Below are 14,697 nucleotides of genomic sequence, written 5' to 3'. Positions count from 1 at the left end.
CAGGGGCTTCCCTAAAGATTGAGGATCAAAATCCCTGGGAAGGTTGCCATGGTCTGAACACACTGGGATTTAGACCACTATAGTGGCCCTTACTAGTCCATTTGCCCAACTCCTACTTGACACAGCACATTTGCTACAGCATCAGTAAGTCCAGATTCAGCGTCCTGACTGCACATAAAGCTCTTCCATCCCTGGTCCAGCCCCAAGCCCCTCACCAGGGCACCTGATACCTGACTAGTTGCAAATTGACACCAACCACCCTTCCAAACAGCGGTTCCATCTATTCCCAACACCACAACGACAACGTAAGACCTGTGGTTTAGTCCGTAAGAAAATGGTTCTAAAGGAAAGAACATATTAAAAAGCTATAATTAATGAATGCTGAACTTCATAGTAGTTTCAGTGTGCAATGGATTCAATTTACCTAAACACTCTTACATTTAATGTTTGCATATGTTTTAATTTTAGGAGTACCAAGAGGACAGAAATGACCTTGTGATTTCAGAGACCGAACTGAAACAAGTGGCTTACATTTTCAAATGCAACAAGTCTACCCTACAGATGAAAGGGAAAATAAATTCCATTACAATTGGTAATGCAGAACTATAGCATCATTGTTACCATAATAAGTATAAACATGCTGTGCATATTTAGTGGAGTTTTTTTCTTCTTAGACAACTGTAAGAAGTTTGCTCTGGTGTTTGACAATGTGGTGGGTATTGTGGAAGTGATCAACTCTAAGGACATACAGATGCAGGTGAGTGACCCTTGGAATCACGCCCGGCCCTCACTGTGGTTTGCCCAGGTCATCCGCTCTGCCTGCGAGAAGCCCTTCGTGTCCACCTGGAAAACTCCCCCCTTTCCCGCTAGACACAGCTCTGTCAGCTCCCCTCCGAAGCCCTCTCTTACTGCTCAGTGTTCGTTCGTCTTTTTCAGTCTCTTAGAACACTCCTGCTTTGCACTCCAAGTACTGGTTTGCCATCTCTGTTTCAAGAACAGCTAATTAATCTTTACAGCCCAGACCTCCACATGCTAGGTGTTCAATAATTGTTTGAGGAGTGAGATGTAAATGAATCAACTAGTGAATGAACAAAAATACTAAGAAATTCTCCCAGCATACTAGCGCTATCCCAAAAAGAATTTTTTCCTCCCCTCAGTAAACACTGGTTCTGAGTGAGGAGGAGGAAAAGCTTTTCTGAAGAGTCAGTGGAATCAAATAAGCAACCTGGAAGGTAGAACTGAAATTGGATTTGCAAAGCAGGAGAAAATCTGCATCCCTTTAATAATTTTGATTTAACCAAACAGGATTTTATAATGTGCAAAAGCTAAAGGAATTTTTCCCTTTGGCCAGCTATAACTTCTTTCTTTGATTATACTCTTTTCCTATTGTTAATCACCTCTAATTATCTGATGTGTTCCTAATAATGTTTGTTAAAACTGTATTCTAGTTTTATAGATATTTCTCTTTTGTTTCACTGGCCTTTTCACCACTACCACTAAAAAATTATTAACTTATTGAGGTAACATTGGTTAATACATTGTATAAATGTCAGATGTACCACTTTATAATACAACACCTATGTACTCCGTTTTGGGCTCACCACCCAAACTCTAGTCTCCTGTCACCATGCATTTGACCCCTTTACCCTCTTCATCCTCCCCCGACCCCTCTCCCCCTCTGGCAAAGAGCATACTGTTGTCTGTATCTATGAGTTTTTTTGTTTCTTTGTTTTACTTGTTCTTTTGTTGCTTTGGGGGTCAACAAACACAAACTGCAAAGAAAAGGACAGATGGATCTAACCACATAAACATTTAAATTATATATTCAATAGAAGACACCATATATAAAGTGGAAAGATACACCATGGATTTGAAAATGATACTTGTCATGCTGTTAATCAAAAGGATTTGTAACCAGAATTTATAAAGAACTTAACACAAGTCAAAAAGAGAAAAACAGTAACCCAAAGAAAAATGGGAAAAGAATATTATGGCAATTTTGAGAAGAAAAGAAATTGAAGTGTTTTTATAAATATGTGAAAATATTCATGACCTACCTAATAGAAATAGGAATGCAAATTAATACTACAATTAAAGATGTCTTCACAATCAAAATTTGCATTCAGGCTGTCCTTACTTAACAAGGGACATATTAGCTGAAACTCATGTTTATCATAGCTGTGCAGCTTAAGGATTGCCTTTATAGGGAAGAGTCTGATGGTACGAGGGCTATTAGGGAAGTGGAACAATGGGACCCTAATACATCAGTGTTGGGAGAGTAAATCTGTTGCACTCACTGTGCAGAGTGAATTGACACCATGTAATAAAGTTATAGACACTCATAGCCTGTGACCAAGTAATTTCTCTCTCAGGTATCTACACTAAAGAAGCTCTAGTGCCTATGTCCATGAGATGTGTAAAATTACTTATTGTAGTATCATTCATAATAACAATAAAAACAAAAGCAATTTAAGTGTCCACCAACTGGTAAGTGAATAAATAAATCCCACTAATTGAATATTGTAGAGTAGTTCAAATGCATGAACTACAGTTACATGTATAAAAACAGATCACTCTCAAAGCAACATTGAGCAATAAAGGCAAGTTACAGAATGGCAGGCATGGTACAATGTGTCCCTTTACATAAAGATTGAAAACATGTAAAACAATATGTACATGTTAAACACACTTATGAAAGCTCAAGGTCACTTTACCCAAGGGACAGACCTGGTGTGAGTGATAAACACAGAATCCTGAAGAGCAGTTACATCTGAGGGGGAAGGAGGGGAGGTGAATAGGGCAGTGGAAGGTGCGGAGGGGGCTTCAAAGATACTGGAAGAGTACAGTCCTAAAACAAAGGCAAATAAGACAAATGTTCAACTCTGAAAAAGCTGGGTGACAGACATATCTGCATTTACATATTTTATGATATTCTTTCTATGTTTCTGTGTCTAAAATGGATCATAATTTTTAAGGATATGGCCAGGATTTCTAAAAATAATGGAAGGATAAACCATGGTTATCTGTCCCAGAGGGAGAGAAACTTGGCAGTGACGTTCAGAGAGAGACCTTGAACTGAACACTCTCTGAACTTCTGGACGTTCAAACCAAGGGAACGTGGCTGTCTACTTAAAACGTTTAATACCCCCTTTAGAAGGGCGTGGACACAGCAGAGACAGGAAGCAGAGCAGTGGCCGTCTGCGGGCGAGGACAGGGACGGACTGTGAACAGGCACCGGGTTATTGTGAGGATGCTGGAAATAGCTTCAAACTGGATTGAAGGGATGGTCGCATTGCTCTGTAAATCTACCAAATATAATTAAACGGCACCCTTAAACTGGGTGAGTTTTATGTTTGCAGATTTTACCTCAGTGCTGCTGCCAAAAAGACTGAAAGGGCACAGACCAAAGTTTACATGATTTGATTCAGTAATTCTGTTTCTGGTAAATACTCTAGAAAAGAGTAGAAATTATGAGAGAAAGAACAGACTAGGAGATTCCATGGAAATTTTGGAAATTTTTACAGAGAAATACATTTTTGAAAAACAGAACAAATACAGAAGCATGTGTGAAATGCTAGAGCATTGGCCTGGGCAAGGTCACGTAGCACCTGTCACTCAGCGGAGGAGCTACTTTTGGCCCAGTTCTGTTGATAAGAAACAATCTCTGTTCTCAAAGTGTTCAGGGGAAAAGGGTGCGTATATCACCTACTCTAATGTAATATTGACCAGAATGCTGTGGAAATGACAATTCTTAAGAATTCAGGGCTATTTCTTTTTAATTCTAGAGCTTCGGATACATAGAACATTTCAGCATTGTTCATATAATATAGTGATACATAAATATAATATATTAGCATAATGTGCTTGCCTCGTGTGGCCCCACTCTGTCTCATAAACAAATCACCTATGACTCACTGACAGACGCTCCTTCTCTTTCCTTGCCTGCTGTTTGTACAGTTCTGGTCAGTATGCAAATGATCTTCATCACTATAAGATAAACAACTCTAGATCACCAAGAATGTTACTGCTGACATATTTTTGAAATACAGATATATGTATTATTGTTTTATTTTACTTATGGCAAAGCCCTGTGCTTACCTGACCTTGAACTACCTTTGCCTTTTTTTTTTTGGTACTGGGGTTTACTTCCAACTCGGTGTCCAGTTTCTGTGGAGAGAGGAGAAAACAGAGAAGAGTGGTGACCTGGCTAGACTCCCCCTAAGGAATTCTTTACATCACCTGCACCATCAACAGGAGTTACTCCTTTGGTTTGCAATCCAGCCTTTTCTTCAGGGTGAAAGAGGAGATGTCTTTATCGCTTCAATTACCATTACAAGAAGCAAAATTATAGAGTTGTAATATGGTCATTGGGGGAACAGTCTACCCCTATAGAGATTTGGGGGGATGCCTGAAAACTGACTGTAAAAAGAGAAATTTAAAACTGATTGAAAATTTTATAGCACTTAGATTTTTAAAACAATACAAAGAATCGCCTCCTCTCGTGTATGGTGCCTTTTGCCTATACAATGAGTGGCTTGAACTGGGTCTCCGGTTTTCACTCCTGAAATTAATACATTTCAAAATACTTAGACACTCATTATCTCATTTAAGCTTCACATTCAGCCAGTGAGATTTTTATCTAGCAAAGGACTTATGTGAAAAGAATTGCAGTGTTTCTTATTTATTCCTTTTTCAGTTCAGGGAAAATCTCAGTTACAGAACAATTTATTTGCTCTTAAATGACAATATTAGCACTTGTTTTAATCCAACTTTTATAGAGATTTGTCAAAACTAAAATTTTAAACACATAAAGGGAAATGCATCTTGTTCCTTTTATCATGAAATCAAATATATGTTTCAAAGCCACTAACAGAGTTGTAAGACTTTTTCTCAACATTAGCTGCTGTTTTCAAACTAACCCTTTATTTTGTCTCAGGAAAGAGACCCTGAGGTTTGAGAATCCCCTTGTGAGGTCCTTTCATTCTGTCCCCAAATGACACCTACCAGCGCAGCCTCGAGACTGGGCCCTTAACCAGCCCCCAGCTCTGATCCAGCTATCCCTAGCACCTGCTTAGGCCCATGAATTGTACCTACTTCGGAACATTATAATTCCTGTTTCTTTGCTTTGGTCCCATATCATTTTTTTTCTATTTCAGGTAATGGGAAAAGTGCCGACAATTTCCATTAATAAGACAGAAGGCTGCCACGTATACCTCAGTGAAGATGCGTTAGACTGCGAGATAGTGAGTGCCAAGTCCTCTGAAATGAACATACTTATCCCTCAGGGTGGCGATTATGTGAGTACCTTTTAAAGGACGGTAAAGAATCTTTCTCGAGCCTTTGTTATTAACATTCTTTGAGGTTGACTACTCAGCTTCCAACTCATGAGCTTCACTTGAATCATTCACAGGCAGGAGAGGCATTCAGAGAGCTGCCTCACATATCTTTTCCCCTCTTCCTTTCCTTGACGGTGCTCGCTCCTGAGTTTGTGGCTCTCAAGGCAGGTCCCTGATAATGCCCTTACAGGGCTATCTTGTATCACGTAGTACAGCACACATCTGAGCCCCTATTAGTGAGGACCAAACATTGCCCTTGGCTATGGTGGAGGCAAACAAAAGAGGGAGAAATGCTTTGGGGGAAAAGTGGAGGGGGGTGATAATAATAAGTAGACCAATTTGTGTGGGTATTCTTACATCGGAAGTTCTCAAACCCAGCATAAGAATCTGGTGGGAAGCTTGATGGACATGCCCATTCCCCAAGTCTGCATCTGGAAGTGAGATCCAGGAGATTTGCAGGGGGGCAGTTAGGGGGTTTGGGGAGGCCCCCAACACAATTATGGGCCCAATAAAACATGGTAATAGTCTTTACATATTAATCCTGTAAACCCAAAGTAAAAATAAATGTTCTGGGCTATTTGAACCCAGGGACATTTTCAAAGCGTGGATATTTTGGGCAGGACCAAATGCCTGCTAAACTCCCCTTTCCCCATCTCTCAGTGAGTTCTCCAGTGCTACCCAGACACATCCTACATGTCGCAGCCTACAATTTATCATTTAAGTCTGAAAAACAAAACTCTGCCAGCACTGGGCCACATTTCACAACTAGGTGAGCTTTAGAGAAGAGTCTTCTCTCACATTCTCCACCTATTGCCACTTAGTTCCCATGCAGCTGAGCCTTCTGCTACTGCTAAACCAAGCTACTAATGTGCAAAAGCCACTATTGCGCAGGTCCAGAGAAGTGAGCCAAAAATTAGGGTGAGTCCTGGCCTTTGCAGCTATTTAAGCAGAAGGCTCGGCTGCATGGGAACTGGATCAGCTAAGAAAAGCATTGGGGTTTGGATGAGCGCTCCGGACTAATTAATGCATAGTCCCCAGGCATGGGACCCAGACATCTGCATTTGTTAAACCTTCCTTGATGATTCCAGTATGAAGCCTAGAGTAAGATCCACCAGTCTAAGGATGAGTACAGGTCAAAACCTGAGGATGATGACGTAGTCTTCCCTCTATATGGAAATTATCTTTTGCCCTCTTCATGCTTTTTCCAGTCAAAGGTAATAGAGAGCAATATTGAAGTCCTGCTGTAGGCATTGTAATCTGGGAATGGAGGGTAGGGATGATTCATCCCAAAGAAATCTGTCCCCCAGAGAAGATGTGTCATCAGATTACTATCACTTTACACCCCCCCAAAATTTCCAAACAGCTATAGAGAAGTTACTATCTTTTCTACACTCCGGTGCCTTCACTCTGGAGTATTCTCTACCTGGCCTTCTTTACTCATCAAGAAGAGCCCCAGAAGGGATACTAGCTACACGCACACGAGGTTATTGAGATCGTAACTTCTTTGCTTCATCATAAGACTTTGCACTGTAGGTTTCACTCAGGGAGAATTCATCACTCATGATAGAAAGGGCTGTCCCTTTAAAATAAATAAATTAGTGGCTTCTTCCAGAAGAAATAATCAGATCCTACATACAGGAAGATATGTACTCAAGTGTGTACCCCGTGAAACTTCACATCTCAGCAATGGTGAGCACAGGCATCAGCTTATCAGATAGTTGTGGTTTCAGTAGTGCTGTGTGTACAAAGTCCAGGGAAGCCACACAAGCCGGGGGCCAAGGGGACTGCTCCACGTCTTACTTTCTGATCCTCTTCTGAAATGACTGGAGAGCCTCATACAGAAAGGAGAGATTTCAAACTATTTTATTTTGGCTGTTCTGCATTTGTGTGTGGTGGGGGAGGGTCTGCCGTGACATGTGGTGTGTGTGTGTGTGGTACGTGTGCATGTATTTCCCAATGGGAAAAGTAGGGTAGCAGGATGAAGGATGAGAAATTTATATACAACCTGAAGCTTGTTTTTATATTTCATCGAAGAGCAGACAGATAACACCAGATAAAGTTCAGTGTGACTAGGGATCAACAGCCTCGTCATCCCTGGAGAATTTGTTAGAAATGCTGATTGTCATTCTTTTCCCCAGATCTACTGAATCCAAATCTGCATTTTTAACAAGATCCCCAGTTGAATTCCTGTGCATGTTTGAGTTTGGTGGAGATTCATGGATACGAGAGGCAGTCTAGGTTTGCACACTGGATGCTCTGCTCACTAGTGACATCATCTGGGTCAGTGGCTTAACCCCTCAGGCCTCTGTTTGCTGTAGATTGCATCTCAGTGATACCTAGCTCATAGGGATGTAGGAGGTCAACTGAGTTCACATATATCCAGTGCTTTAAAAAAAAAGTCTGGTTCTTAATAAGTTCTAGTTTAATGGTGAGGCTGGCAGACTGTCACAGAACTGACACATGACTGTGCAAGTCTCCATGTGACATAGAAGTCTTCTCCATGATATAGGTTTGAGTTCCATAAAATGTCTTTGTCCATCAAGTGACACTAACCAGCCTTCTATCTGTTTGCAAAAGGAAGCCTTGGTTTAAATAACTTTGTTCCTCTTGCCTTTTTCCAGAGAGAATTTCCTGTTCCTGAACAGTTCAAAACAACATGGGATGGATCCAAGTTGGTCACTGAACCTGCAGAAATTATGGCCTAACCTCCAGAAAGAACAGACCCCCTGATCTGAATCTCCCAATTAAAAAAAAAAAGCAGCATTAAAGACCGAGAAGTTGCAGTAGCCTCCAACAATTCTGTGCTATAGAAACAGCATCATTTCTGGCATGCCTTCGTGGGCACTTTGAAATAGTTAACATTTCTTCATGATTTGCCTTTGTGTGTGGTTTGAGTTCCACATGCTAACTTGTGAGCATTATGCATTTAAAGGGAAAAAAGAATTCTGTTTTCCTCTTATCATTAACACAGTAGACTATAGGTAAAAATACTGCATGATTCATTTTTGCACTTATGTTTAATTGCTATCTGGAAAATAAAACCTTTGAGAATCTAAGGTGTACATTTTTACCTTTTACACAATTTCAATATGCTGTAATGGTAGTATGCTCTGAAAAAAATCTGCTTTTTATTTTCTTACTTTCACATGTTCACCTTTATCAGCGTGGCTACACTGTCAGCATGAATACATATTTCAATCCATGTTTTGACAAAACAGAAGAAAATTCCATACTAAGGACCATATCCAGTTTCTTGATCCCTAGAAAACCTTCATTCTTTACAGTTTCTAAAACCCAAAGTAAATGCTAACAATTTCTCATAAACATTTTTCCGCCTTGTCACCTGGGAAACTTTTATTTTTCTGCATAAAGATTTTCATGCCAAAACATTGGTGGGAGGAAGCAGATATAATACCTCACAGTTTTGCTCTAAGATCAAGCTCAAGTTTTGTTTACCAATTTTGAACTGTTAAATCAGATGCCTTGTAAGTGATGTCTTTAGTGTTTTCTTAGAGACCACCTTCTTCTTTCCCACTTGCCAGAGTTGCTAAGCAGTCTCAAAGATGAACATGAAAAAGCCATAAATGTATTACTTCTTACAAAACCCAAGGAATTGTTTGTTGGTTTGGCCTGCTGCTCCTGTTTTGTAGTATTGATAGTACATGCTTTTTCAACATAATATGATACTCCTTTGTATCTTTTTAGAATATAGTGCTGAAAATCTGCAACTTCTTGGATCACATGTAATAAACTATAGTATAATGCTTGCAGACCCAATACAAGCATATATATTGTGCCTATTACAGCCTTTGGAATATATCATTTCTGTCTTTTTAAGTATCTTCTATATCCATACAGAACTAAAATTACTAAATACTCATGTATCAAGGTTTTGCAATAAAAGTTTTGTCCATATAAATAATGTTGTGGCTTTAGTAAATATCTTTTTTTTCAACTGTAAACCTATTCTAAAATAAAGTAAAAGTCTGATTGTTTAAGTGCTGTGTTGAATTCTGGGTATTAAAGCTCTTTTTATCTACTTTGGTTTGCCCCTTGCTCATCTGTCTTATTTGGAAAGACAGCTGAGTCCTCTGGTTGAATTAGATAATGTATACAGCATGCCACCAGCTTCCTGGAAGAATGGCTTCCCCCAAAAAGATGTCACATAAAGCCATTTGTAGTTGGAATAGTCAGCCAGAAAATCCTAGAACTATTTTATAAATCAAGGTCCCTTCATTGACAAAACCTCCTTCATTGATCTCAGTTCATGTAAATATCCCAGAAATTAAATTTAGCTTATAGTATGATATGGAGTTAGATATACTATATATTTTAAAGTATAATATAAATAACTTTTATGATAAATTTATAAGTGAACTTATAGAGGAAAAATTTAACTGGGACAAAAACTCTAGAAAGGATAGGCTACATACCCATAATATAATAATAATTTTATATTGAAAACTAAGTCCACTAAAAATTCTTAGACTCTGTGTCAGCTGGCCTTGGACTTAGCACCAGCCTTTCAAAATGTGAAAGGTGAACCACAAATATTGAGAACATGAACTTGAGGTTCAAACAATTATTTTAGCAGCCCTGGTGCCCTAAGTAACCTACTGGTTTTCAATGTAAGTTGAATTTGTTGGAAAAGGGAAAAAATCTGGTAATGTATAGGAAAACTATTAACAAAGATAATGCTACATTTCCAATATGTGTTTTTTTCTTGCATGTTGTTGAATTCCAGTGTTTACAGTGCTGTCACCTAATAAATATTATCAAAGGGGTAAGAAATCCATACTTAGCAGAGTTTCAAGTCATGTAAATTCACAAAAAATCAAAACCAAAAATGTGTCAATAAAAAAAATTAAGTGCAAGGATCTCCTGTACCTCTTTACCTTGTCATATTACAAAGTATTATTTTATAGGACCAAAATATTTCTTTAAAAATTCCAAAAGAGCGTTGATTGTCTTGAAAATCCTTTCCTTGAAAATGCTGACTCCATTAGATAATTTCTTTCTTACTGGGTCTTCCTTTCACAGAAAGACATCTTAAAGTGAGTAGTGTCTAGAACTGGTAGAAAACGCATATAGTTTAGTCACTCACTTTCATTCACTGAAAATGTCTACTTCAACTTCTGAGAATCTAGATCAGTTATCTAAAGAATCCTCTCATTTTAAATATGAAAAGCTGAGGTCTGCTGACATTAGATGTTTGAAATTTTAAATTAAACATTAGACAAGCAACCAGTTAGAGGTAAAGCAAGGACTGGAACACAAATGCGCACACACACACACACACACACACACACCTTTTTATAACTACTGTAATTTGGCTTCTAATCTAACCATGTTTTTAAAACTATCAAAAATCATTTAATCCCATGGCTTTATCTCATTCCTCATCCGGTGAGATTCTTGACATTGATTTTTTTCTTATTAAACTCCCTTTAACTTTAATGCACAAAAAACTTCTCTGGCCCCTTTCCCCTCTGTTTCCCCACCTCAGATGCTCATTTGCCTCCTTTAACTTCAGCTATCACCTCTGTGTAGACAACTCCCAAATCCACATTTCCAACGCAAGTCCATCTCCCCAAATTCTTAACTCCAAGTGTCTACAGAGTATTCTCGCCCATCCCAACTTCACTGAACATGGCTTTCCTCGTCTGCCTTTCTAGGTAGTCAATTCTCATCATTCTCATCATAGATTTAAAACCACCTTTTCCTGTGATAGGAAACACAGGAAGAGAACTGGATCTGGAGGGAGCCGTGGTTCAGTCTTGAACTTGTTTAACTCAGGGCATCTTTGTGATATTTAATTGGAAATGGAGAGTAGGCAGTTGTATATAGGTCTGGAGTCTTTTCCATTGTTCCTGATACCAAATCCTTAGAAATTATTCCAGAAGTTTAATATTCAAAAAATGACTTTAATTAAACATGTTCATTTCAAAAGAATTATTTTAAACTATTGGCACTTTCTGCAACACATCAGATACAGATGCAGTTTTAAGGGCTTAATTCTTTCGACTGAGATAAACTGATTTAACAGTCTTTTAAAGTCTTCTTTTGCAAGTTTAACCATTTCAATGTTTCTGTACATGGTGAATCTTATATCTGTGTTGCAAGTGGTAAGTAAACCACTCAAATTAACGAGTGATAATTCATCAAGATTTCTTCAAATGGTTCTTGTCCCTTTACTGTAAGTTTAATAACTTCACAGAGAATATGCAGCTAACAAAGGATAACAGGTACCTATCAGTAGAGATTTTTTTCAGCTTTCCCTCCATTACAATATCATTTCATAACTAAAGATAATTTTTGTCTAAAACTATTGAATATTTGAGTTTTATGTCCACTTTATTTCAGTACCTTGCTTTTTAGCACCATCAAAAAATACTCTATACTGACATGAAGATCCAGGTGAAAGAAATGCATCATTGACCGCACTTCTTAAACAATAATGTTAATTTTTAAATCCTCTTCACCAATATCATAAAGCCTTTTTCATTAAAATTTAGCTAGTAATTTCCATTATATCAATTATTAATCTTAGAAACTAATCAGAAAGTGCATTTAAATTTTTTATTTTAAATAATAGCTCTATGGCCTCATTTCTTCAAACTTATAAGCCAATAAACTTACAAGGGGGAGGTCTTCTCATGAATATAACAATTCTTTAGATCTTTTTGGAAGGAGTGAGATTTGTCTGGGAAGACTGGTTTTTCCTGCTCCTTGTCCCTATGGAACAGGAAAAAACAGTAACCCACAAGTAACCGATGACACACCCCTAGAGGGGCAGAGCTAATGACACATGTCCTGCATGTAGCTAATGTTATGACAAACCCTGCTTCCAGCATTCTTCTTCAATTTAAAAGCTATAGAGAAAATATAAGAGTTAAACTGACATAGACTTGCAGTTCCAGGGGAGTGACTGTCTTCCGCAATCAAGTGTAATAAAAATCTATGCCCCTTCATGGATGCTTAATAACATTGTCCTGTAGCATTACTAAAAAGTGTACAGAGGACCAGAGAAATATTTTATAAGAGCTACTCATGATATGTATCTTCAAGAAAAGGATATAATTTTACGGTAATATGGTATCTAAAGGAGGTATAAGTTATATGTATTCTCTGTATCTTGAGATCGAGAAAAGTTAACTGAAATAACAAGGAATTTCCTCCATCATTATGAATCTCATTTCTTTAGCTGTGACTACAATTGCAAGTTGAAACAGAGATTTTGATATTTAACTGACTAATTTAAGCAAAAACAAATTAATGATATATGCTTATTGAAAAGTAAATAGTATTTGAAAATCTAAGTTACCCAAATTACCTGAGCAAGCTTGATAAGTAAGTGCGCAGTACTTTCCTATATGCTCAGTCACCACTGATAGCAAGTATCTGGAGAATAAAGTAGGAATAGTTTAATGTCAGCCTGTTCGGTAGCTGTGGGGTTCAGGGAGTGACGTCCTGTCACTAACAACTAAAACTGGCTCTCTACAGAGTTATCAAAATGTTCTATCACTTTTTAGCACCTAAAATAATTTCACCAGCAATATGGATAACGTTCTATGGGCTTAACTCCATGTGCTACAGTTTTCAGACATGTCTCTCTTTAACACCTCAGGACTTAGCTTCACACCTCATTAACTTATTTTAAAAAGTAAAGTTGGTCTTGTAGTAATTAGAAAAAGCTTTGGCTTGGGAGTCAGAAGATCTGGTCTCTATTCTGTATCTGCCACTAACCAGGATGTGTCCATTTGACAACTACCTGTGATACCTTTAAAAACATCTAATTCTTGAACGAGATCAATATGTTAAAAAAATTTTTTCAAATATGATTAAACAAATATATAATAAAACTGCCCATGGCAGAGTCACTAGCTGTCCACCAGAATTTATTTTCTTTCCTTAGTAGACTACATTCCCCAGCCTCCCTTATAGTCCAATGGCCATGTGACGAGATTCCTCTTGAAGGATATGAGTGTTAAGTAATAGTGTAAATCCTACTTCAGGATTCAGTCTATTAAGAGAATATGTTTTGTCCATGTTACCTTTCCTTTCCACCAGCCAGATCCTGGACGTGACAACCGACCTCAGTTGTACAGATGACAATATGCTCTGGATATGCAAGAATAACAGCCTGGGTCCCTGGGCCACAATACAGAAGACAGCCACTCACCGACTCGACCCTGCCCTAGGTGGTCACATGAGAAACAAACCTATATTGTGTTTACATTTTTACATATTTGGGTTTATTTATCAGAGAAGTTTAGCCTACCACAACTAATATGCCACCTAAGGAACTCTCTGATTCACTAGTCCACTCACCAGAAATACCTTCAACAAATTTGGAAAGATGTACAAACTATTCAGTAAAATGAGCATGTCTCAGAAAAAGAGTGTAAAAACATTTTTATTAAAATGTAAGTCAATTAAAAAGACTATATTTTGTTTGTATATAAAACTATATAAACATATTTGATGAGAGACAGTTCAGTACAGTGGTTGAGAGAATGGATGCTAGTTTTATCACTTACCGACTACATAATTTGGGGGGAATCACTTCACTTCCCTGCACTTCAGTTTGTTCATCTCTAATAGAGAGATGGTTATAAGAGTAGCTACTGGGCTGTTTCGAGGACTCAGTCAATATACATGTAGCACGTAGAAAGGTTAAATAAGTATTAGTTACTATTATTGCTATCATCATTGTAACATAGAAAAATATGGAAAGATACATTCTAAAATGGCAACAATGCCTGTTTTTGAAGTATAGGGTTAGAGAGAAAAATCTTTTCCTCTTATTCTCCACTGCTTGAATCTGTCAGACTAAGCATTATGGCATGTAATTATTAAAACTCTCATAATTCTTTGTGATTACAATAATTTTTAAAACAAATACAAAAGAAGATAATTAGCTTTTAGTTCATTAATTTATTTTTGTCTGCTTTAGATCACAGGTTTCTGTTTAAAAGAGTATACATGAAGAAAATGTTTTATAATAAACATAAAAAATATGATCTAAAGGGATCAAAAAAGTCTTAAAAGCTATTTACCAGGGTAATTGCTTAGAACCTAGAGATATCAATTGAGCAAATTAAAGACTTTTAAAACACTTCTGTATGATTGGTACTGAGGATACAAGAGGGACAGAGTCATAGTCCCTACATGGAGGAAAAATATAAGTTGAAAAATTCTTAAGAGAACTTTAACTTTTCTTTTAAATTTATAAATAATTACAAAAATAAATGCATAGTTTCTAAAACACTGGAAAAGAAAAAACAAACAAGTAGTCATATACCAACGTACACAATATGAAAGGAAAAATTAAATAGGAAAAATAGAGCATAAAGAAAAA

At 37.5% G+C, this 14,697-nt stretch overlaps 1 protein-coding gene across 1 annotated transcript in view; it reads left to right on the top strand.

The window, feature by feature from the left end:
• The window catches only part of CAP2 (cyclase associated actin cytoskeleton regulatory protein 2), a 141,407-nt gene extending 132,073 nt beyond the window's left edge, over window positions 1-9,334 (top strand). The window contains exons 10-13 of the mRNA XM_028513799.2: window positions 469-592; window positions 675-757; window positions 5,157-5,297; window positions 7,958-9,334. Of these exons, the coding sequence (XP_028369600.1) occupies window positions 469-592; window positions 675-757; window positions 5,157-5,297; window positions 7,958-8,041 (432 nt within the window). The 3' untranslated portion in view covers window positions 8,042-9,334. The remainder of the gene's footprint in view (window positions 1-468; window positions 593-674; window positions 758-5,156; window positions 5,298-7,957) is intronic.
• The last annotated feature ends 5,363 nt before the right edge of the window (window positions 9,335-14,697 follow it).

This window comes from Phyllostomus discolor, chromosome 5 (genome assembly GCF_004126475.2).
Source record: "Phyllostomus discolor isolate MPI-MPIP mPhyDis1 chromosome 5, mPhyDis1.pri.v3, whole genome shotgun sequence".
NCBI lineage: Eukaryota > Metazoa > Chordata > Mammalia > Chiroptera > Phyllostomidae > Phyllostomus > Phyllostomus discolor.
Note: the sequence above shows the minus strand (reverse complement) of the source record. Positions and strands in the feature narration are given on the sequence as shown.